Raw genomic sequence first — 26483 nt, 5'->3', positions numbered from 1 at the left:
TAAATGACAATGAAAACACCAAAGATGTCTGAACCATCCTACTACAGACGTAACCGCAACATAAAGGGATAATTCTCAATTAAAAAGGCGACTGACAATTTAGCATGATGCTATAGTGGCCAACCTTTTGTGGAACCTTATGTGAAACTCAGGAAGTGAGGAAACAGAAAATCATCGCGGCCAACACGACTTAAACAGCCAACACAACCAAAATTTGCAGACTACACATTTTAAACAAAGATTTTGCAGTCCCTTATCATTTTTGTGAGAGCAAGATGACTGAACATGTGAATAATGTGTTGACTATTGATTGATTTCCAGTATTGATCTGATTAAATGTTGGTGATGAGCCTAATTCTACTATGTCACTACTGTTTACTGCCACCTCATTTACTTTGATTATAAATGTGGTCCAAGAGAATTAAGTATTATGTGAGACCAAACCGAATCAAAGCTTAAATGTATTACTGGGGCAGTGGCAGTGTAGTTGCTAAGGAGCTGGGCTAGCGTAGCCCTTGAACAAGTGCTCTGGGGAGAATGGCCCTTGTAATACGACTGACATATGTAAGTCGCTTTGGATAAAAAGTGTCTGCTAAACAAATAAATGCCAGTCATAATATTTTGCACTTCATTCTGTATGTGCACTTACCGGTAATTCTGATCAGGTATCAGTCAAACTACTGGAGACTGATGTCGCAGATACTGCTGATCTGATACACTACACCATGTTCCAAATGATTATGCAAATTGGATTTAAGGGTCATAAACATTTTTTTTGTTTGTTTTTCAATTAAATGTATGGATGGTATTGTGTCTCAGGGCTCTTTGGATCATTGAAATCAATCTCAGGCACATGTGATAATTAGTTTGCCTGGTGAGCCCAATCAAAGGAAAACTACTTAAGGCAGAAACTCTCCAAAAACTCAAAAGAATTGTGAAGGTGATGTCAATAAAGGGGTCCTATGTTAACATGTAACTTGGCCTGTTAAGATGTTTTTGATTGAAATAACTTTTGATTTAATTTTCTATGACTTCCTAATGCTGCAAATTTAACAAATGGTCATTTTTAGTTCTTTACAACCTATAAAATGTCTCTATAAACAGTGCATTTTGAGTTTTATTTTATTTTTTTAAATACTCATTGAGTGGTTTGTTCAATAAAATTTGAATTCTACTCTAACGGTTGATGACTTGAAAATTATACTGACTGTCATTTGCATCAACTATTTAGGAAAATCTGAGAAAAATGTAATTTGCATAATAATTTGGAACGCAGTGTACATTGCATTGTATGTCAACTATATCAGCAGGACAACAATTGACAAACCATCAGCTAAAGTTGGAACATTTTCTCACCAAGGAGTGAATGAAGGAAAGAAAGAAAGAAAGAAAAGAAAGAAAGCTCACCGCTATAAAGTGACGGAGCACATAGATGAGTTTGCCCTCGCTTGCCCGTTCTGCCAAGAGCTTGTGGAAAATATTGAACTTCTTGGTCCCAATTTCAGCATAGAGGATCGTCACTGGGAGATCCGTGCTGTTGACTCCTGGGAACTTATGATCATTCTTGAACAAGTACGGCTTTGGTCTGTGAGTGGATAAAGTAAAGTATTTACTAGCTTACAAACACAATATCCTAGGCTATTAAAGTGATATTTATTGTACTAACAATACATCTGCAATAGCAAATCGACACAACAACAATGTCCATGGGGGAAAAAATGTGCAGTGAGTAAATCATGATACTGTAGATGTTGTTAGACAATATAATGGTAAAGCAATGCTGGAGGAAGGCGGTGGGAGCTGGTGTGTTACCTGCCTGCGGCTCCCTTCAGGAGCTTCTTCAGGTCCTTGGTGCTGCAGGCATGCTGGCCGTGGACGGAGACGAAGGCCGCGCACGCCTCAGGGGGCGGCTCATCACTGGCAATCTCAAGGTCAAACACAACCACAGAGCAGGACAATTACAACTTACGCTTTTGCCAGATGCTCCTGCTGATTTTGCATCTTATTAAAACTTCAGATGAAATATTCTTTCTACTGAGTAGTGTGTTAAAAACTAATTTGAGCATTTTCATCAACAAAAACATCATACATGGTAGTATGATAAAGACCTACCTGTTGGAATGCATTAACAGCTGGTGAAAAAGCTCTCAATGAGAGAGCAAGCCTCAGAAGACTGACCTGAAGATCGGTCAAAAATTGACCAGCTTTCTTTATAATGAGGTTATAATATGATCTCACAGACTCTGTAAGTGAATGAAAACAAAGTTAAATATGCAAATAGTGGAATGCAAAGGAAGACAAATAATGGAATACAAAGGAATAGTACATGTTTTCATTTAGCAGACACTTTTATCCAAAGTGACTAAAATTTACATAGCGTCTTAGATAAACATACTGTCACTGTACCTATATATCTAACTGCTACTACTAGGCTAAATAAATACATTTTGTTTATGAAATACTTACCCCCATTCTTATATACAGTAAGCTCCTTCACAGTGTCAACAAACTGCCAAAACTTCTCTTCCCCATCCTCCCCAATGAATTCACTGCAGAAATGTACATTGCCTCATTAAATGCTTTTACTACTTGTGTTCAATAACTGCAGATACAAATCAGCAAAATAACCATCACCCACTTGTGAGTGAATTTTAAAAACTAATTTTCTTGTGACCAATCACATTTTATATACACATTAGCCTACAGGGCATTTCATATCAATATAGTCTGATTTAAAAACATTACTGACGTTTTTGTAAAGAATCTATGACCATTAATTACAGAAACAATCCGTTACAACATCCATACAGTTTGTCATCATGGTCATTTCAAGATAGTTCGAGATCTTGAGTCTGCATACAAGAAGGCTACCTTGTCTCGAGTAGAAGAGGCGTCATGGGCCACTTGGCTTTGAGACTGGCCGTAACACCTTTAGATGCAGCATGAACATGTTGCAGAGTCAACAGCAGCAGCAACAACTGGGTGAAGGTCGTCATTGTCTGGTCCTGGTAGTGCAAATAAACCCAGGCGTTGATGTTATCTTATTTTATTTTATTTAAGAGGGTCATGTCATGGAAAAGCCTTCCTCTCTTTCATTGTCGGAGACTTTTACCGATGGAGTAGGTCGGCTGTTGTTTATTGTTAGGAGCTCAACAGCTTCATCTACTACCTGAACATTCTAAAACATATTTTGGACCTATGGCTATGGCTCGAGCAAGACGCAACAACATCAGATTCTGTGCTCTCTCTCTCTCTGCTTGCATTGCGTTATGGCGATGCCACGTATAACCGCAGCTAGAGCAAAGCAACATCACACAAACCCATGTAATAGTCCGCGACGGAGTTTCAATGTACGACTACTAAATTAGCTTTCAAAGAGTAAAACATATAAGCTAGTATTGCACTCCATAACAGGCAGAACAGTAGCCTATAGCCTAATAATAATAGTAATGTTTAGAACTAACATTAGCCTATCTGATAAGCATGGACTGATTTGGAGATGAGAGACGCATCATCACAATCATGTCAGGTAGCCTAACCTTATGAAACACATTTCACTTTTCATCAAGACTGTGTTGACCACAACTGTCGGTAGTTTTGTATAACAAACCGATACAACAGGATATTTTGTTCACACAAAGAACCTCCAGTGGTTACTGTTACAGTGCCGTTATCTTACCCCGGTTCGACTGGCCGCCGCCATTGCTGGGTCCTATTTATTTAGCTAGGCTACTGGCTACAGCAATGATGCATCTCCATGAACTTGGAAAAAACAGACAGCCTCGATAACAGAACATATTAATTCATTCCAAATGTCATCTCTTTCCGAGATTTTATGAGTCGTCATTAGCTAAATGTACATTTTAGTCTACGTCTCAGCTCAGGTTAGCTCATCAGGCACATTCTGGACAGCCTGGATAAAATCTCAAATTCCGCCAGGAGGGGCAGTTCATTCAGAGATGTTACAGGCATGCTAGCCTACAGATGAGAGTGGAACCCTGACTATGGCAATAGGCTACAGTGTCTGATCATATTTGGACAAGTTTACGCGTAAATAAAGTTTGAAGTTAAGGACATCCATTCATTAGGGGGCAAAAACGACCCTTGATTTTTTTTATGTCTAGGCCTATAAGATATTGAAAACATGTTGAGGCAGCCTATAGCCGTGCCGAATTTATAGATATTGCTTTATTTATAACTTAACCATTTAAAAAAAAAAATAGCCGTCCATGCTATTTGCCATTCATGCTCATTTGCCATGATCCCAGGCCTAGATCGAAAATTATTGCTAAAGGTATGAACATCCCTTTCGTCAAGGTTAATTCAGACCAGCCTAGTTTAGATGAGCTCCACATTAGAGCTATTTGTTTTACACATTCTACATTATTTGATAAGGCAACCCATTAGAAAAAGTTCCTGCAGACACACATTGCTTTTGCTACCGCTATTATCCACATTATCTTTAGGTTGATCCGTCTGAAATTACAGCGGATGAGAGAGATAGAGAGATAGCGTGGGGAGTGGGGACGCGTGGTTGCGCAAGGAGCAACACACAATTCAGATACCCTCACAAACACACAGCAGAGATTAAACTGAACTGCTCCTCTAACGTAACGGACGTGAAAGTGCTACAATTCAACGTTTTTCTCCCCGAATCGTTTCAGTGAAAGCCTGCCTAGTTCCGCTGACTGACCGCGATGCCACAGAGCCCATCCCACCATACAGAACTGCAGTCGTGTGGTACTGGACATGGTCATCAAACTGGGACATTACGACTGCTGTGCTAGTGCATGCATGGGATTGCGCGCAGGATAAGAAAACCACCGGTGTTGGACATGCAATGATTTGAGCTATGCCGCGTTCCTGCTGGATGACAGTAGCCCAACATGGATTTGTCGGTACATGCCAAAGCCGAGAGTTTGCTAACCAGTCACTGATTTACAACTTGGATAGCAGTCCTGGAAAGTAACGAAATCAAGTACCTTGCGATTATTTTTCATTTGCATTCCGTTAGCATTTCCATAACTTTGCCGTTGTATTTCGACTGCTATGATCTGAGGACCAAGCCTACTACCTAAAATGTGCAAGAATTCATGTAGTCAGGGCTACTTTTTCTGTTGACACCGAGTGTTTCTTTGTCAACTCAACATGTGTCAACGGGTTGTAGGTCCAGCAGAATAATGTGCCTGGCGCACGGTGATTATTTCATATTAATGGCATAGGCTACACATGCTTATTATGATGAATGATAAATCAAATAAGTTAATTTTAGTTCCAGTTTTGGCTGTTCTTTTTGTAACTATAGGGTATCAGTATGTATGTCCAGCAGGCAGCAACTCTTGTCACTTTGGGACTGGTGAGAAACTGAGAGGGATGCGTCCGCCATCCACCCAGTATCCCACGCCTGATGACCTGTACCGAGATCAAGAACTCGAAGATGATAGCCCGCCGAAATTTTTTTCCAAATTTAACTTTACTGAGCGAGAGCTTATGCGGGACGTGGAATTTAACATACGAGGAGATGATGTGATAGTGTTTTTGCACATACAAAAGACTGGGGGTACCACTTTTGGTCGTCATCTAGTAAGGAATATACGGTTAGAGCAGCCCTGTGACTGTAAACCCGGCCAGAAGAAATGCACTTGTCACCGGCCAGGGAAAGAGGAATCGTGGCTCTTCTCGAGGTTCTCCACTGGCTGGAGTTGTGGTTTACATGCAGACTGGACGGAACTTACCAACTGCGTTCCTGTTATAATGGACAAAAAGGCTGCTCAGAAGAACCGAAGGTAATCTCTCTCTCACTCTCTGTCTCTGTCTCTCTCTCTCTCCCTCCCTCTCTCTCTCGACTATGTGTAGCTTATTTTTTTTTTTTTTTTACAAAAAATAGCCTATGACAAAGAGCATTCAGCAGCCTTATTTCTGAATGTGTCTAAAATGTGTCCAGGTTATAACATCTTGGCTTTTCAGTGCAGTGAAATCAAAAGAATTGTAAGGATAGACTTGAAATGCAGAGTTGTGTAGGACTCACCAGAAAGGCCAGTGAGGTAGACCCCATGGGCCAATTAAATAGCAGGTTGTTCAAGAAGCACACAGTATGTTGTGCCCAGTATGGTTTTCATGGAATATGGACTGAAATGTCCAAAAGTTGCAGTGGGGCGACACTAAAAGTTGCAGTGTGGTTTAAATATCTTGCATGTGTCAGGTGGAATATTCTGTAGGATCAAGTTATTTTAAGGCTACATTTTAATTCAATTTTTTTTATGTCAGCCCAGTTATGTCCCATCCTCTTTTATATCTTTTTTCAGATTTACTTGGCCTGACTTTTTGTAAACGTACATTTTGTCCAAACTACACTAGTACGCTACACTGTAGTTTAGACTAGACTACAGAGCAGAGTCTCTATCACATTTTCGTTGTATGGTTTTTCACAATTACTGTGATTTTCTGTTCTTGCACTGGATAGTTCCTGATAACCTGAAGTCAGAGCAAATGGCAGTATTTGACCCAGCTGATCAAGACAAGAGATTAAGTCAAGGACCCATGTACTGAGAACATTCCTTTAACGGTAGAAAGGTTAATGCTATGGTGGGCTATATGGCTCGGAGTGTAATCAACTCAAGACAGAGCTCTGTAAAGAGGTGGGGAAAGCCTGGGCTCAAATGACTGATCTTCTCTTTTCCCTCCGTCGTTCATCCCTATGTATGAGAGCATCCATCTCTGTCTACTGAAAGGTTCAAAGAGCTGTCCAGTGGGCAGCAAACAGATGCAAACACACACACACACACACACACACACACACACACACACACACACACACACACACACACACACACAGTCTCTCTCCTCTTTCTCTCAGAAAATATGGATAGGAGTATCTTCAATTGAATTGCTATGCCCCTTTAGGCACAACCAAGTAAAAGGAATAAGGGGTTAGTCACAGTCTCAGTGGGTCGGCAGCAGAGAGTTTCTTTGGTAAAATTAAAATTTCTGGTTTGTGGTTTTAACATCTTTTGGAGAAGCACTTTGATCCCTCAGATCTTTTGCCTTTGCTTGGAAACAAGACATTGTGACCATAAAACAGAGAATAATCATACGGCCAATAAAGATCTAGATCCTTTTGCATATGCTTGAAGATACTATTGCAGTCTTTGCAGTGATATTTCGAAAACTGAATCAAACAATTATGAAGCCTGAGTGGTCATCAGGCATAGAGTTGCAATCTCAAACATTTGTATTTTTCTTCAGTGCATGTAAACAAAGTGGACTCATCAGGATTCCCAAGTAACCCCAGTACCAGTAGATTGCAATTGTCAATGAGGATATTAAAATCAATGAAGCTGAACACTGCATGATGTCATTGTCTTACATGAAAGGTCTCTCATTCAGTTATCAGGTTCAAGAGGTGGCAAGTAGCACATAAACCTCTCATTGGCCCTTTTACTCCTGCTGGTTTACATGGAGCTTACACAGACTCCCTTTGGGGCAGTGTGTAAAATGTAAAAGAATAATGTGTTAAAGACCAGATTACACATAAACATTATTCTGATCATTTCATTTTATTCATATTTTTAGTGTTCAGTTGTGCCCCCTGAGTAACGCCAGTCTTACAAGTACCCATCACACAGTTGAGCTACTGATGATCTTTACTGTCATGACAACATGACTTAAGTGTTAATAATCTTATTCAATAGAGTTGAATTAGACTGGTTATGTTCTATTTGACATTTTTAGTTGTTTTTTTTTTTTTTTGTTTAAGAATAGCTCATTGCCTTGTGTTACTGCGGAAACAGCATGATGTGCAGCTTCTAGATCCTAAAAGCTGCTTCTTGTTTGGTAATGAACTTTAAATGAGGTGTCATAAAGCCAGACTGAGCAGCAGGGAAAAGAAGTCAAGTGTTTCCATCTATAACACTGACAGTGCCAGACTGGATGTGCAAACTGCTTTGGAAGTTATTTTAGTAATTTACTGGGTGTAACGAGATTTTAATGTGTCCAAAATCTGCAGATTTTCACATTTATAAGTGCAAGTAAATAAAAAACATCTGCTCTGTTATTGCCCGGGTACGTTGTTTCCAAAAGAGTGCATAAAACAGCTTTGTCATCAATCTGTGCTTCAATTTGCCCCATAGAAGTGGCCTAGGTATAGACCACAGTGGGACTGTGAAGTTGAAGCTAGCAATTATTTCTCTGTAATTGGCCAGTCATACATTTAAAACGAGAGAGTGAAAGAGTGGTAGTCTCATGTGAGCTCAACTGAAACGCTTGCATGGCAAAGCCAAAATGGTTCTGTATGCCAAACTGATTTGGAATATATCAGTCAGATAAAAGACTGTCGTGCCTGAATGTTGGCCTGATTTGTTTATTTTGTACTTATTCGGTGACAACCTGAGCTGTACACAGTACTACAGTGCTCAGATAGGCCCAACGTGAAGTGTTTTTGTTTCAGTTGCATAAGTTGCAGCTGTTCACCATATAATGCTACAGCCAATACCACTCCACCCCCACCCTGCATCTGAAGAGCTGAAATACCAGTACAATCGCAAGTGTGTGTGTGTGCGTGCGTGTGTGTGTGTGTGTGTGTGTGTGTTGGCTGTGGGGCTTGTGGGGGTGCAATGCCACCTTTTTTCTGAGGCGTGGAAGCTTCCTCCACAGCCGTTTTATCAATTGTGCACCCTACAGAGATTCAGAAAGCACATTACTGCTGCCTGCGAGCAGACACAGATAGATCGCTCATGACAGAACACTTGCTCTCACGCCCTGACCCACACATGTTAAGTGGTGACATTATGAAAATTTCATTGTATGTGGAATATCTTCCTCCTCTCCGCCTACTCATGGAAAACAGGGCATCTTCTCGTATGTCATTATGGAGATTTGCGTGACAAAAGGGCATGCTTTTATGTCCTGTCTCTGCTCGTATGCAGTCATGGCTCAGTCTGTGAGTGTGCAGATTGCAGGGTGTGATCCTCTGCCCCGTTGTCTGTCCCGTCCGGTCTGTGAGATTGGCTGGATGGCGCTGCTCTGGCAGCGGGGCTCTGCCTGGCACGGCACGGCATGGCCTTTTCAGCTGGACGCTGGCAGGAAAGAGTGCCACGCCGACCTGGAAAGGTCAGAGGCGTCAGAGTCGATCAGCGGCGCTCCCATGGAGCCCGGCGCTGGAGTGGGCTGCCAATCAGAGGCCCGACAGACACGAGTGGCTCTCTCTCTCTCTCTCTTCCTCTCTCCTGCCCGGTCGCTCCAGCAGAGGCCTCTGGGAGACGTCCCTCTCTGAGCTGTCCATCTGTGTGGGCTGTGCATAGAGTACGATGTTAATATGAGAGCAGAGGGGATGCGAGATGTACCAGTGGCAGGGCACTCTCAAAGGAACACACCAGCCACTGTCACCATCTCCTCCTAAGGGCCGATGGCTCCACACATTTGCTTGCTAATGTGTTTATATTTCCATTATTGGCAGTTTCTTATGCCGTTGAAATAACAACTTGCCTCTGAGTGATTGTTTTGACTGTGTCCTCATTGGCAATGGGCGTTGGTTAATGCATGCCCCACAGTAATGGATTCAGGATTTTTAGGACTAAATATTTTCTTTGAACCCTAAAAAAATGCAATTCCAGAGTATTCAGAAGCAGTAAGAAGCATTTGGAAAGAAAAAACTGCCATGAGTTTTTATGTGTCAGTTTGCACATAAAAAAAAGCTGTTAATCCATTTTCAAGCATTCAAGTATTCATGTCGACCCATTCTCAACACAATCTAGCTGTTTGCCCAGGACTGCACACCCTTTTTTCCGAGCACTATTTGACTCCCTCTTCTCAGTGCTAATTAAATCACACAGGTCGCTTGGTGCCATGACCAAATGTATTTTCTGGGCAGCCACAAATGCACCTCCTGCAACACTTAGTCATAATTACAGCGGCAACTGCGCTGAGGTTATTAGATTAAGGCGACGGAGAGTGCTCCATTCGTACTTACCCATATGGCTCAAAGTCTAAGTGGTATTAAAAGACTAAAGTACTCCCCATTACATACTGCTTTTTCTCTATGAACATGGAACAGACAGCAGGGTTTTTTTGTCTTCTCACACACGGTAGATGTGATTCAGATGGTGTTCTCTTCACCTGGAACGGAGGTTATGTGCAATTTTCACACTCCGACATCGCAAGCTGAGACTGCTACTGAAATGTGCCTGGAATCACCTTAATGTCTGAAGGATAAAAAGAGACTGTTGATTTTGCTGCTGCGGCTGCTGCTCCTGCTAATTTGCTGGCCGGTGTTGTCCTTGGTTTAATTATTTTAATTATCGACAGCCCTCCTGCAGACTTTGTGATACTGCAAATCAAAGCTGTGCGGAGACAGATTACTTTGTCACACTAAGTAACAAACCACAAACTGCCGCCAACATAGATTTCCAGATTAAAACTGCTGTTAATCGTTGTCCTTAAAGATTTTAGGCAGTTGTTTGGCAGAGTTGGGTAAAAGATGCAGTAACCCTATTTCTGTTTGTGAGAGAGAACAACTGCTCTTAATAGAAGACCAGCCCAGTCAAGCGTGCATCTAGAAATATCTGAGAAAATGTGTTCATTTTACATGTATTCCTTTTTGAACAAAACACTAATTACATTTTACCCTTCGGTGTACTACAGGACAAAACATCTACAGGACAAAACAATGACTCACAAGAGAACATATAGTGAATTTAGTCAATCGACTAATGATCAGTAAAGCAGCTAGTTTAGCCATAACCATTGATTTACCTCAGTCTGTATGTCCGCCTTCCTCATCAGTGAGCAGAGCAGCACTTTCCCACTGTACTGTCTGCCCCTCTACAGTGATCCCTGCCACCAGCGAGCCCCCATGATTGCCCCCCGAACAATTAGGAAGAGAATAGATTCACTTTTCATTTCCAGGCCAATCAGAATAACGAGTGACCTGCAGTCGCAGTAATGGCCTGTGATTACTCATGTGGAGGAGCGATGACACGCTCCTGGAGGAATAAAACACTGCATCATATTTTATTCTCCTCTGCCGGTCGGCGTAATTGGTGCCACTGCCCCCAATGCTGCGTGTCACACCATTCAGCTAGTCTTGGTCTTTTAGCTCAACTCTGATGGGAAATTGGGAAAACTGGACAAACACATCATGATGAGCCAGTGCACATCAACAGTGAGAAACAGACACACACACACTCTTTCTCTCTCTCTGTCTGTCTCTCACAGCCACACTCTCTGTCTCACACACACTCTCTGTCTTACACACACACACACACACACACACACACACACACAATTAGACTGTGACAGGGCTGTACAGAGTGGCAGTAGAGTGGGAGAGGAGCAGGTGCCTGTGTGAGCCCACATGCAGCACAAGCAGGAGGAAAGTTGGGTAGATTTACAGCTCTGAGGTGCTTCAGCAGGTCCCTCAGATCCTCCCCATCACGCGCTGTTTATTATAGGCACGGCTGAGCTTGCCCTTGTGGACCAGGTAGCCTACACCAGGGTTTGGAGATTGCTTTTCATGTGTCGTTAATCCTGGCCATCATCTCTGCTGGGGCAAAGCTGTAATCTAGTTGCTGTTATAATTAAGTGTTACCTGGAGCAGGCATGCTGCGGCATCATTCAAACACTTGTTCCTTCCGCACACACCTGACCGAGTGGGTGGGAGGTGTGGTAGTGTTCAAGGTAGATCTGAGTAGTCATACTGTACTTATTTGCATATCTTCTGTCAGTGAGTGACAATGAGACATCCATGAGTATTAAATATATGTTTGCAAAGCGTCCGCCATTAGTTTAGTATATTTTAGTTAAACTTTAAGCTTTATATATTTTATGATGATTTTATTTTGAAGAGAAGAAGGCTCTGTCTGAGTTAAATTTAACACAGAGTAAGAGAGTCAAGGATTCCTCAAGTTCTCGTCCCTTTAAAGATGATTCCTTTACTACAGTGAAGCTGTCTTATCCAGCGGAAGTTCAGGCAATTATAAACAAAATGTCTACGTTTTAATTTTTTATTGTGTGCTTGCAAGCCTTTCTTTTTTATTCATTATCTTGTATGGTTTGATTAAAGCACCCCGACGCTGATTTGAAATTACAGGCTGGGCCTTGGCAATCCTAGCCCCACGGCAGAAAGCCCAGCATGTGCCTCCCCAGGCCTCCTGCCTGCTGATGGAGCCTGTTTTTGAAACTTTAAGAAATGGCATCTAGTCACTCCAGTCAAAGCTCTGAAAGCCACTCAGGGTAATGAAACATGGCTTGCCAGAAGAGATCTTGCTCTGCTCTTTTGACACCACTGTCAAGTACTTGCTGGCCCGGCAAATATGTATCTCCAATAGTCTGATTCAGCTCTTATTCCTTGATTAAGGACCTGCTCCTTATTCACTTCTTGGCTAAGCTTTACTGTTGGCTAGTCTTGGCTCACACCAGCTCTTTCTCTGGGGTCTGGACACAGCTGTGCTCTGACTATGCCTTGCCTAACTCCAATTAGCAGTCATCATCTCATCTCATCTCATCTGCTTTATGCATGCATGCTGTATGGGCTGTATGTGTGTATTTACTGAGCAGCCTATATGAAATCATTATTTAATATGGGGTATTGTATTATTAATCGCCAAGCTCTGTATGAAGAATGAGTGGATTTTATGTACATTTCTTTGAGTGAATTTAGAGTTTTCTTTGTTGACAGTACCAGCGATTTTACCCCCTGAGGCAGAAATATGCAATTCTGTGCGATTCGTGGTATTAAATAAATTAATGAGAGAAAATTGGAATACTAAATATTAATGAGAGAAAATGTTTTTTCCATAATATTTCCATAATATCTGTCTAATATCTCTCTCTAATGGTCGTCCTACCCTCATTTGGTTATTTGGTCTTGTATCCTTTCGCAAAATTAGGGGATTTCATCACAAATGCATAACCCGCAGACCCAATCATATTGGCCATTATGGCACAAGCCTTGTCTTTTAGTCATTTTACTATATTTTGTTTTTTCCTAATACCTCGTCTCAAAGACGTATCTCTCTGCACAACAACTGTGGGCTAATGGAGAAAGTTTTGGAACAGTGTGATGAAGTTTGATGAACGTGGTTATCAGTGGATGTAGATGAGTCACACTCTGAAGTGACTCAGAGACTCTGCACTTTGATGCCCCAAGAGGCCCTCAGGGTACTTGAGCGGCATTCTCCTCAATTCTCTTGTTAACAGTGGTGCCATTAACTATGGTGTCATTCTCTCCATAACCAGGCTTGGGTGCATATTTAAGCACTTTTAGTGGACTATACTGGATGTAAACAGAATGCAATCATGAATTGTGTATCGGAACTCCCCCTATTACCGTCGGTCCTGTATTTCCGCCGTCTTGCGTGTATATGTCACTTAATATCCATTTCTATACAAACCAAGACGGCGGATTCCTAAAGAAACGCAACCACCCACACCATAGGTGTATCTAAATTAGCTATGTACCAAAAATGACATTTTACCGTGACTCAAAGAGCTGTAAACGGTGTTGTAAGGCTGCGTGTACACATCCGCTTGGAGCTCCAGTGGAATTTTGAATTGCTGACGAGAATTCTCGGTCTAACCGTTCATGTGCCGTTGAAACAGCGTAAATAGGCGACCCATCAGGCCAGCACTATAACTCCGAGTGTGGTAAACAAAATCGGATATTTCAGGCAGTAAATGCTCCCGTTAAGAACCAAACCAGATTTAGTTCAAATCTACACACCTATGGCTACTGAAAAATGTAAGGTTCATTTAGCAAATGTTATTTTGAAGTGTTAAAAAACATTGTTGTTTTAGAATTTCCGAACAAAAGTGGTGATAATTGGGGGTGTTACGATATATTTTTTGGACATTGCATATGTATATATGCATGGTGTACAGTAGGAGCACTGTACCGGCACTCTTGGATGAAGAGCAACTGCAGGAGCTCAGTATATGACACCTCTTTAGTGAGATAATGGTACATCTGAGCTGTGCTAGTTCTGCCCTAGTAAAAACAACTGCTAATGGTGTCATTCTCTCTCACCACATGGAGAGGAGATTGAAAAGACAATTCAGTAAATCAAGTTTTAGAACAGAAGTCGTGTTTGGACCTGACTGACTTGTTCCTTCTGCGTCACGATCATTGTTTAGCACTACTGAACACGAGACAGAGAAACTACAGAACTTAACACCTATAAAGCTGCTGGCAACCATGGGCTTTACAACTTCCCTTCCACAGAAAAGTCATAGCTGTGCCCACAAATGAACAGTATGGCTAAAAGTCTAACTGAATAGTCCCCACTACTGTATATGGCTAAAATGTGAATTGAATAGTCCACGCTGTGGCACTGATACTCTTTAGCACTATGCTGTTTTTTTCCTGCGCTGCAACTGCCTTTCATCTTGTTATACTATTGTTATGTTATACTCTAATAATGATCCTAGGTATTAGTAAAAAGGCAATTGCCAAAGCTCCAATGTCCGGGAGCATATCGTACCCTGCCCCCCCAATATTTGCATATTTGCCGGGCCAATCGGCTAGAGCACAATTTGAGTGTAGGTGGGGGTATTTGCTTGTTTGTCTGAATCCCCCGTGATGCAAGCCCACATTCTCCTCCAGCATGTAGGCATGGTGGAGATATGCATCTCATGAATTCCGTAATGTTCTTACCTCACCACATTAGGAATATGTGCAGATGACTGCTCTGCCCCTCTCACTTACAAGTCCAGGATTCGTCCCTGCATGAAATGTGGCCCCACTCCTTTATCGGTCTGATGGATTGACGGATCAAGCAGTGGTGGGGAAAAATGCCAGCTCAGATGCTGCGCCGAGTTCTTTTTCAATTGCGAGCACTCAGGCCTGACCATGGGCGTCTGCATGAGATAACTTACCGCAGGTTTGATTTATCGCAGGCCTGCCGACGACGGGGTCACGTTTGCTGACACGGCTGCTATGATGGCGTGACAGGTTAGTTACACAGTATGTGGAGGGGGCCGGGGGGGGGACGCCACGCACGGCCGTCTGGCACGGAGCAGGTGGAGTCACCTTCATACGGACTAATCTGCTCAGCAGGCCCGCCGCCTCAGTCCTCCTGGCGGCTTACTGTTTCAGCCCCTTCTCTGTTATTGTGCCAGAATTGTTGTATGAGAGACACTCGCTCGGTTCCAGAGCAGGGATTGTTTTGTACAGCCTCATTGTGATATTTTTTGCTTTTTTTGGACAGTCACGCCTAGCTGTGGATTTGCTGGGACATGAAGACATTTGACTGATATGTGTAGACACACGCAGACAAAGCCTCCAGTGAAATCTTTTGACAGCACTTTTTGGTTATTCAACAGATCCAATTTGGCACGCTGAAAAAAAACAGTCACTATCAAGTTATTCTCTTCCTTTGAAAAATGCAGGAAAAGGGCACACTTTGAAATACAGGAATCTCAAGACCTTACTTCAACTTTAATTTGATGATGACTATATGTCAGGAAGGAAGGCATGATATCAACAAACAGATTGTATCCCAGATTGTCTCTTAAACTCCTGTGATTATAAATAGGTGTCTGTGTGTGATCATGCTTTCATTTGCAGGATCAGTTCCGATTTTTCATTTGCAGCATGCACTTCTTAGATCTATAGAATCATAAAAAGTCATAACCCCTAAACACTTCTCTCTTATGTTATAGAAGAATAAGTATCAACATATAGCAGTTCAAAATATGACAATGTAGAAAAAATGTCATATAATTGTATGTGTAATTATTACACATACAATTATAGGAACGTCGCATATTACCAACCGTAACGTATGTGCAACCTCTTACGTGTACTGTATGTGTCACTTAATATTCATTTATATACAAACCAAGACGGCGGATTACTAAAGAAACGCAAGCACCCACACCATGAGTTTATCTAAATTAGCTATGTACCAAAAATTACATTTTACCGTGGCTCGAAGAGCTGCAAACAGTGTTGTAAGGCTGAGTGTACAAATCCGCTTGGAGCTCCAATGGAATTTTGAATTGCGACAACGAGAATTCTCGGGCTAACCATTGATGTGCAGTGAGAAAAGTTGGAAATAAGTACCCACCAGACCAGCTCTAAACTCCGAGCGTGGTAAACAAAATAGGATATTTCAGGCAGTAAAAGCCCTGGTAAGAACCAAACTAGATCAAATCTACACACCTATGGCTACTGAAAAATGTAAGGTTCATTTAGCAAATGTTATTTTGAAGTATTAAAAAACATCGTTGTTTTAGAATTTTCGAATGAAATGGTTGGTAATTAGCACGTTTACGATATATGACATTTTTTCTACATTGCCTGCAGATGAGTAGATCCATTGCACTTCAGATTTAAAAACTGATTTTTAATTTATTATATAGTTGACGATTATGTACCACTTAGGTGTGACTAAGGTGTGATTAGTTGCCCTCTGAAAGGTGCAAATTAACTCTGCTCTGGATGTGTTATGTTTAGACTTTTTAAAGAAGGCAGATGGTGAGACATGACTTGGCATATGCTGTTGTTCCGAGGCTTAGCACTTTATTAATACTTCATTCCCTGGGGAAAGTTGGCCTAATCAGTGCTAGGAAATGGGTGTTGCTGGACAAATTGGCTTCTGAGCGATGGTGTCCAAGACCGTGCGTGTACACTGGTGGTGAGGCAAACACGCAGGGGGGATGGGGTGGGGTCTGGGTTAGAGAAGTGCTGCATCAGAGAGAGTTGAGCTGGAACAAACAGCATTAAGTCCCAGCATGGGGTTTAATACTGCACATAAACCCCATCATAGGAATTCAATATAGAACTCAGTGTCCCCGAATGCAAGCCGGCTCTCTGTTTGAGAGACAATATGGAGGCGAAAAACCCCACACTCTCCCGGGATCAGCCTGGTCTTACCGCTCACAGTGACGCCAGGCTAATATTGGGCTTGCTGGCTGAAGGAAATGATTTTGGGGGGGAAAGTGCAATGAGAGAGTGTCAATTACTGTGGGAAATCAAACTAATGTAAAGTGACAATGGATGTCTCCCGCGGAATGTAATATCCACCCTGTGGCCCCCACAGGTGACACATATGATTATTCTGACAATTATGCCAATATCATGGCAGAAAGTTGGGTGGATTTTTACACTTTTTATGACCAATTAAGCAGCTGGTGTGACATCCATGACCCAAGTATGCCTGGTGTGATCTGCAGGGCTGGCTGACTGGAGGGGCCCTGGGTTCATTAGCCACCACTGGGTGGTTGGTGGGGGTGGATGTGGTGGTGGGGGTTCACGGTTAATTCCCCTCGGCCGAGAAAATTCTTCAGGGTAGAGTTAATATGAGGATTAAAATACTAAAAATAGCAAGCAGTTCTAGAGAAAAATGCAACATTTAAGTTGAGTGTACTGTATGTTCAGAGTTTCTGTGCAAAACCAAATTTTGAAAAGTTTATTTCAGAACAGGTTCATTAGGCCCAAAGAGCAAGGTGACCACAGGCGCTGCAGCCAAGACCACAGACATGACAAATGGGAAGACTGTTGACTGGGGAGAAATGCCCTGTCATTGATTAAACTGTTTATGCCATAGCCATAATCTGCCACCCAATAATTTGATTTCACAAGTGCTGTTGTTGTTCTCAAAATGTAATTCCATAAATCGTAAGAATATCTAGTGTAAAGAATCACAGGTCAAACAGTGTATTTCTTAATTGAGTCACCACTGCCTGAATTATCATTTGCGTACGATTCACATCTTAATCAATTTTATTCGGCTAACTCTGTTGTTTCAGATGGTGGTGTTTAGAACAACATGGTTTCCAAGGGGGTCATTTTTTTCAGGTTTCTCACATTAACCATGTGGAACACATCCAATTACTCATTTAATGTGCCCTTCTCTCATTCTGCAACAAACCACAAATCTTGGAACAACAAGCCCAAAAGTATGATGTGCTGCATCTTGTTAGACATTTGCACTGCGCCTCCAAATGCACCCGGCAGCATCACCACTTCATAATTGAGTAATGACAATCCCCCCAGCGCAGTAGAACGCTGCAAAGGAGTCCTTGATTCCTGACAGGGTATGACACGCTTAATAAGAAAGTCATTAGGGAGAGGAGAAGAGAGGCTCTGTGCCGGTGGCAAACGTAAACAGAGCGAAGCACAAGCACTTATAGTCTTCTTTGGCACACATGCATCTCGGCACAAATCTCATTTCAGCTGACTAATATTACACTAGGACTGCAGCACACACAAGACTGTTAAACCATGGGGGTCAACAACCCACACATCAGTGGACATCGTTTGTGGTACTTCAATCATTTCCAAGTAACAGCAGCATGCACAGACTTTACCATTGTGTTATGCTAATGTTGACTGAAGCGGAAAAATGACTAAATGCTACTACAGTGCCTCTCTCTCTCTCTCTCTCTCTCTCTCTCTCTCTCTCTCTCTCTCTCTCTCTCTCTCTCTCTCTCTCTCTCTCACTCCCTCTCTTGTTCTCTCTCTGTGCGTGCCTGTGTGTGTGTGTGTATGTGTGTGTTCTTTCTGTGTGTCTCTCTCTCTGTCTCTGTTTGTTTGCACTTTTCCTTCAAGTTACTCTTGAAATAATGTAACTTTATTAAAAGCTGGGCTGAAGTGATATTTGTGTGGTGGACCATGCCCTGAATATTGAGCACCCTGAGTGAGGGTGGGAGCAGTAGTTGCTGTTGCTGTGCATCTGATTGATGGGGCTGTACTGAGGCAGGAATGGAGCGAGCTTGTCCCTGTGTTGGACTCTGCAGGCAGTGAACTGTGTTGGTTAATCATGCTGCATTACCAAACAAGGGCTATTTATCAAAAAAAAGACCAAAGGCTGCAGTCTGAGGAAGTTGCTGTACTCAGTCTCTCTCTTCACGTATGATCAATTCAAGTGCACAAAGGCTGCAAAGTCACTGCTTGTCATTTAGAAAGAAGTAGTCTGTGGTGCTAGTAAGTAGGAAGTCCATCCAAATATCAGTCCTATTTAGTCAAAAGCCATACTACTGCATGTTTATGTCTCTTCCCCAATTGCTGATTACTGTGGCAAATTAGGAAAAGCCATCTATTTTTGTGAGGGAAGGATAGCCCGCTTTCCGTATTTAATCATGGCTCTTTCCGCCGATGTGGGCAGGATGTGGTGTTTCACAGGGTCCAGACGTGGGCAGGATGTGGTGTTTCACAGGGTCCAGATGCCCACTGTTTTATTGAGCCCTGCACTTCCCAGTGCGGACCTCCCGCATGCCTGCGTCTCCTCCAGCAGGGCTGAGTGAAAGGCGCGGAAAGTCCAGGACCTGGCAGCTCAGTGGGGCATTCTCCCCCTCCTGCAGAGAACGCTGAGCTAAAAGCACTTACTGCACCATGGCCACTCATGTGAGAGGTGTCAGGGGCTTTTAATTATGTGATGAATTTGTTTTTCGTTTTATTTTTGTTTACACTTTTTTTGGTGGTAAGGAGTGTCCAGACAATATACACTTGATATTTTGCGATATTGGACAGAGAATCGTAAGTAGATTGAGGGCAGGGGAACCAGAAAGAGCCAGACAGACGTAACTCTTGATGACAGTCATTAAGTGTCTTGGGACATTAGTCCTTAAAGAGACAGATGGCCTCTGCACCGCCACTGCTCGGAATCTTGGAGACCTTTTGCCAGGAAGCCATTGTGAATAAAGGGGTGGTGATCAATGTTTACTCTCTACACACATATGTTAGATGGCCGTCATGGAATTGACCACCCTGTATAGGAGGGACTCAGGACTGCCTCTAGAGGATGTGCAAACTGGCAAGTGCTGAAGAACAGCTCCACTTGAACCAGACAGAAGAACGGCCTGAAGAACAGTAGATCAACATTTGTCCACTGCGTCTTTGTGGACATGAAGCACTTCACTAGGCAATGGAAAGTGACGTGAGGTGTATGGGCATGTCTGATCCTGCCCTCTGTGTTAATCCTCCGTGCTTGCTTTACTAATTGTTCACACTGACGAGCTCCCCAAGGCCTGTGCCCTGATGTTTGATAAGCTGCGGCAAACAGACACTTGTTTATACATGGCTTTGATAAATGGCTTGGCTCTCTGCGCAAAGGAGGCAAACAACATCCAGAGGAGGGTAACCACCGCTGTTTTTAATCATCGAGCCGCACATGCAATCACAGCAATAAACCTGTCACGCTCTTCTGTCTAATGAAGGAGGATCAAAGTCAAAAGGTGCCTCAGATGCCTTTGCTGAGCCTTTTGTTTGCGTTGTCTGGGAGTAGGGGGAAATATCCCCCATGTGTGTTTACTGTCACTTCCCATGTGGAGATGTGGGTTCAGTGGCGATGGAGGTGATGGAGAAAACCAACCACCCCACCCCACCCTCCCCACCTGGGACAGAAGCAGTGGCCCGTGCTGGGATCTGTATTCATGTGTGCAAATGGAAGCAGGAGGAGTGTCCAGCCGACCGTCCGCTGCCTTCTTACTCATGCAGAGTAGATGAGCCTAAAGTGACATGAAGCTGTGAGAGAGAGAGAGAGAGTGGGGGTTGAGGGGTGCCTCTCCTGCCAGTGCGAGTGTCCTGTCCCGTCAGGAGGCAGAATCCCGTCCTTGGAGCCGCGAGGGTGTCCGTGCAGGTGAGAGGAGGAAGCTCAGATGTGGCCGTCGGTTGCGGCTGCCATGGGAGACGAACTGAAAAATCAATAAGGCCCACTCAGGACGGAGCTGGACAGGGGCTCCACTCTCCACACGGTCTGTCACACACCACACACGCTGCCCCTCAGCCCGCAAAGGAACTGCTGACGAGAGAGGTGTCAGACCATGACGGCCAGGCCCCCCGAGAGAGAGAGGGAGAGAGAGAGAAAGATGGCCAAGTGTTCAGCACCATGGTCAGTGACAGAGAGAGCCTCAGATTCTAAACCCATGTTTGTCATGCATTTACTGTAGTGAGTGATGTAAATGATTTAATAAAGCCTTAACGTTGAATTAAAGCTGCATTTTTCTGAACAACGGAAGTACAAAGGTGGTTGTGAGAAGGATGCCAACTGTAATGAAGCCACCACTATAAATGGTCTAGTCATTGGTGATTAAGTGGTGTGTCATGTTTGGAGTAATTGCCTTAATTAGCTATTGAACAGGTTTCAGGGTTAATGGGACAACAGGTTGGCAGTGAATTTGATTAACTGCTGGAAGTTAATGATTTTACTCTCATCTTCCCCTCATTCCTTGAAATGATTTGATTAACAGTATGGAAGAAACAGATCCCCCTTGTTTGTTATTACAAAATCAATTTCACGGCTGGGTGAACTATCTCTGACGGTGTTTTTGTTGGGCGTGCGAGGTCCTCACTCAGCCGCCTGGCGCAGAGTCAGACAAAGGCTTTCCGCTCCGCGTTGTAAATCAGCTCTTCCTTCCTCTCAGGAAATGGATGGAAGATCTCCCCACACACACACACACACACACTCTCTCTCTTTGCTATCAACCCCCCCCCCCATACACACACACGCTGCTACAGGCAGGTGTAGCTCTCCAGGTGGTGGGGACTGACCCTCTGGACCGTGCCGGACCGTGCTGCTTCCTGTGTGGGGGGGAGGCGGTGAGTAATCTGAGAGCGTTGTACTGCACCACCCCCGTCCAGGCACGATCAATGGGCTCTGGAACAGGACGTCAGTGTGAGCGGCCAGAGGGGAAGAGCCGTAATGATGGCTCATCGCAATCCGCAGCGGTCAGGCCAGGCAAATTGAGGAGAAGCCCACTCTCGCTTGGTACTCTGAGCTGAAAATGCAGACTCTTGGCATCTGAGAGTCGTAGCAGGTAGACGGAGCACAGCGCTCCTGGTCAGCAGCACAGCGAGGCCGTCTTGACAGTTGGCTGTGCACTTGAATGCTTTTCTGAGACTTTAGTAAGTAGCCATGCAATTACCCTCATGGCATGGAGTGGAAAGAGCGTATGCCGTGTTGCAGTGTAAGCACACACAGGCAGACCTGCGCTGGATGTAGAGCTGAGCGGATAAGCAGGAGTCCAGTCAGTCCTCATCAATCCCAGGCCACTGCCAGTCAGCACATGTCGCTGGGCCTGGCCTGTCACACACGCCCTGTATGATGGACTGCTTACATGAAACACATCTCTTTCAGAGGTGGGATTCCAGGCATGTAATGTATGGGTTCATTTATGAAGTCTGGAGTGTGCTCTTGGAAAGGTCACTGCGGAGGGATAGCGCGGGGTGCGCTAAGCCTCTCCTAGCGCTGCCAGACGCTGGGTTCTGCCTCGCTGCATGCAGAGAGAGGTGTGCTGAAAAGGGCACCGATTCCCAACCAAATCGACGTGCAGCCACACGTTGCACAGATTGCTGATGTGACTGTTTGAAGTGCTCCTTTGTCTGCCTTTATCCCCGAGGCACCTCATGGGCCGCCGCAGCAGCCTGCGCCGCACACAACATCAAACGCCATGTTTTATTAGCACGGGATCCGCTGAGGCAGATTACACTTTTGTCCCGGACATTGCATCTCAGTCTTGCAGGGATGTACGGCCGGCACGTTCAGTATTGCTGTATTGCATCCCTGGACAAAATCCACACAGTCATAAAAAAACTGCCCGAAAGTTCCTGCTGAGCAGCAAAAACTCCACCCATACCCCCCCCCCCGCGTGTCTCCGGAGAGCAGTAAAAGGTGCAGCTGTACAGTAAATGAACAGGCACGTATTTCACTGCCTGGGTGGGTCTGCACTGCTTGGTTTATGTCTGCGAAAAACACACTACAGCACAACAGCACACACACACACACAGACACACACACACAGTGGAAGAGTGTTATCAAGTGTGCTGGGCTCCACAGCAGCACACGCTGTGCAGCGTCATGTCATGTCCTCACCGTTCCTTTAGCTAGACCGTGACGTCAGCCGCATCAAAGCAGAGTAAGTGTCTCTGCCGAGTGAATGGCGGGGGGTTGTTTGTGATCTTGCAGCGGGTGCCACATTGGCTCCCAAATGGGATAGTCCGTGTTGGCTGTCTGCGCCAGATTGTGATGAAGTTTTTATATCTCCACAGCAATATCATATAACACCAGCCGCCGCCACAGCCCAGCAGACCTGAGCACAGTGCCTTCGCCTCCTTATCAGCCGGGCGGCTCCACCAAGGCCTTTGTTTGGCGAACAAGTCTCATTTCTGTCTCTGCACTGTCAATGAAGCAGTGCTCTAAAACCTGCAAGAAAACCCTTCCCCTCAGCCCCTTCCTCTCTTTTTAGTCATTGAAGTCAGTGAGTCCCCAACTGAACAATTGAGTCTCCCCACAGAAGGCTTTTAAGCTATCAGTACCATGTAATAGAAGTACAATTTCGAGGCTGCTGAGTGCATGAGATTGTAATTTTAATTGCAGTATAGCATTGCTGCATAAAATCGATGCATTGACTGATTTTGTCCCTGAGGTTATTTTGCGAGCTGTGATAAGGACAGTCATCCGAAGCGTCATCCGAGTCATGATGGCTCTGAGAGATGCAGTCAGAGAGGGTTAAAGCGGAGTAATCAAGGATCTTTGACGCAGTCCTCCCCCGCATTCTGCTCACGAGTACGAGCAGAAGGGTGTTTGTCATGCAGCCTGACGTTTGTCATAGCCTCTTAATTTAGGCATTAGCTTGTGATGCAGCCAGTAATTGCCACACTTACCTCAAATAGCATCAGACTATAAATCAGCATTGGGAAGCTGCAGCCAGCTCTGCACTTAAGGGATCCCTAATCCCCTTCTCTCCCACGCCCCCTGCTGTCAGGGGTCAGGTTTCGGTAAATGTGCTCACGACCTCTCCAGAACGGATGGGACTGGCGGCTGCTATGCTGTCTGCAGCAACAGCAGCCATGTTACAGCAGATGATTGGTAATACAGGAGGGAGAACCTGGGGGAGATAAATCTCCAATATCGTCATGTCACCCCCTCCTCCTCCTCCACTTCTACTTGTTCTCCTCGCAGCATATTCACACAAGCCCTGGGGGCACTGGAGTATGGCTTTTCCAAATAAAGAGTTGCAGAGAGAGGGAAATGGAACGAGAGAGAGAGAGAGAGAAAGCCTATCTGGCACCTGAAGGGGCACAGACAGACGACCAGGGCTTTTTGTGATGTTGGTCACACTTTGACTCTGCTTGGATAGGTTATGCCATATCTCCACCACACTCCACTGCACCCATACACACACACACACACATTACACTCGGCGAGGTGTGAGACAGGCAGGTTCTCCTGGGTGGCTTTTGAGAAACACGTGTAAAAACTGTGAGAGAGGTAGACTCACTTGTGTTAGTCTCGCGGACATGCTGAGAAGAAGTCATTTAAAAAAGAAAAGCCAAAAAAAAAGAAAAGTCCATTCGGAAATAAAAGTGGCAGACATATCTGACAATGAGCAAAGAGGCTTAATAGCTTTTCCAGTTTTGCTGGCTACTCAGCTGCTTAATTGTGTCAAATCTGCTATTTTCAAACAAATCAAGGGTGTAATTCTGGGCGATGGATCCATGGCCATGTGTAATGATGGACCTCAGCATGACGTGTTGGCCACAGCATGAGGCTATGGAATAAAACAACAGGGCTGCATCCATCTGGGAGTCCATCTGGTGGGATAAGCAGGGGATACCGAGACCAGCCATCTCAGAACATGGGGGACGGGGATGCAGAAGATACCAAGACCAGTCGTCTGGGGGTCTGGGGGACGGAGATGCAGGACAGCCGTGAAGTGCAAAGCCACACCGTGTGCAAGAGCATGGAAAGGCCCCCAGAAGTTTCCTGTGCACTCCTGACAAATGTCAATGGGGTTTAAAGCTGTCAGTTGAAGTCATGCCTCCTGACAGGCTGTGATTTTGATTGAGTCTGCCACTGCCTTGGTTACCATCAGGCCTAGTTTGCGTCACAGTCCCTGAGTCACATATTCAGGTTGAGAAACATTTTCAGCAATATCCAACTCTGATATTGACATTTTTTGTCAGTTATATCTATTTTTTTTGCAAACTATAATTGTTAGGACATCTGTGTTCATATGTTTTTCATTGACTAAGTCATCTGAATACTGTATGTATACTCCAGTCAGCTCAATAGGAAGGTCAGTGACGGTGTCTGTGTTCTGACCTGCGCTGTTTGAGGACTATTGATTGAGCTGTAGTCATATTCCTGATATCACTGAAGCATGTGGATTATTTTTCCTTCTTGTATTGATCAACAAGCTTCTGAGGGTAGATAATGAAATACAGTAATAAAAGGGATGTTATCAGTGAGACCTTGCAAGGATCAATTCAGTATTGCATTGCATCCTCAGTTCCTGTAATTTATTGTATGTTTTTTCCCTCTCTAAGACCCACATTCATAATAAACAGGAGCCACAGTCAGGAGTAGCCTAAATAAATGTGGAATACAGAGGATGTTGAGGAGCTGAGATCCTCATGTTTCAGTGTGGACGCGGTAACGACGGGGGCTCTGCAGTGACAGCGAGGAGGAGCGTGAAGGGAGGAATGAGGGGACGTGGGCTGAGAAGAGGACGATGAAAATGGGAGCTGATGCTGCCATGACTGTCTTGTCATCAGCCGAGGATGGCCCACGAGGACCGCCGTGTGTGTGTGTAATGAGCTAACAGCCAGGATGTCACAGCAGGCTCCCTGACGACAAAAGCCTCCATCCCTGTATGTGCACAACACACAATTCATACATATCTACGCACCCTAATACATGTGCACACACACACACACACACACACACACAATACACGGTGCATACATATCTACACACCCTAATACATGTGCACACACACACACACACACAATACACAACGCATACATATCTACACACCCTAATACATGTGCACACACACACACACACACAATACACAACTCATACATATCTACACACCCTAATACATGTGCACACACACACACACACAATACACGACGCATACATATCTACACACCCTAATACATGTGCACACACACACACACACAATACACAATGCATACATATCTACACACCCTAATACATGTGCACACACACACACAATACACGACGCATACATATCTACACACTCTAATATATGTGCACACACACAACACACACATATCTACACACCCTAATACATGTGCACACACACACACACACACACACAAACAACACACCCTAATACATGTGCACACATAGTCACACATAGCACACAGCTCAGTATTTACATGCTCATGATGCTAATGTGTTATGAATGCATACTGATGAAGAGCAGGCAAACATAACACACACACACGCACTCACTAAGATGCTTTGCACCTTGTTTTGCTTCATCCCAGACTACCTTACCCAGATGGCAGATGAAGGAAGAGAACAGCTGTGTAATGCGTCACATTTAGTTTCCCTCTCTTGATTGTCTTCTGATATTCCACAGGGTGACCAGAATTCTATCCTAAGAAGTGATTTATCATCTGCAGGATGTGTCTGTGCTGTGTGTGTGTGTGTGTGTGTGTGTGTGTGTGTGTGTGTGTGTGTGTGTGTGTGTGTGTTTCTACCTACTTTACATCAGTACAAGTGTTGAAGCAC

General features: G+C 44.1%; 2 protein-coding genes across 4 annotated transcripts in view; one reads left to right on the top strand and one right to left on the bottom strand.

Moving 5' to 3' along the window:
• The window catches only part of uggt2 (UDP-glucose glycoprotein glucosyltransferase 2), a 33657-nt gene extending 29754 nt beyond the window's left edge, over positions 1-3903 (bottom strand). For 2 of the 3 annotated variants that reach the window (XM_042065611.1, XM_042065614.1), the window contains exons 1-6: positions 3680-3903; positions 2872-3005; positions 2467-2549; positions 2113-2243; positions 1813-1925; positions 1408-1585 (exon numbers count right to left, since the gene is read on the bottom strand). In XM_042065611.1, the coding sequence (XP_041921545.1) occupies positions 1408-1585; positions 1813-1925; positions 2113-2243; positions 2467-2549; positions 2872-3005; positions 3680-3703 (663 nt within the window). In that variant the 5' untranslated portion in view covers positions 3704-3903. The other variant, XM_042065622.1, reaches the window with a different exon arrangement.
• A 711-nt stretch (positions 3904-4614) lies between these two features.
• The window catches only part of hs6st3b (heparan sulfate 6-O-sulfotransferase 3b), a 45113-nt gene continuing 23244 nt past the window's right edge, over positions 4615-26483 (top strand). Inside the window, exon 1 of the mRNA XM_042081035.1 lies at positions 4615-5786. Within this exon, the coding sequence (XP_041936969.1) occupies positions 5230-5786 (557 nt within the window). The 5' untranslated portion in view covers positions 4615-5229. The remainder of the gene's footprint in view (positions 5787-26483) is intronic.

Source organism: Alosa sapidissima, chromosome 2, assembly GCF_018492685.1.
Source record: "Alosa sapidissima isolate fAloSap1 chromosome 2, fAloSap1.pri, whole genome shotgun sequence".
In the NCBI taxonomy this organism is placed as follows: Eukaryota; Metazoa; Chordata; class Actinopteri; order Clupeiformes; family Clupeidae; genus Alosa; species Alosa sapidissima.
The sequence above is the reverse complement of the archived record's forward strand: the minus strand, read 5'-3'. Positions and strand labels throughout refer to the sequence as shown.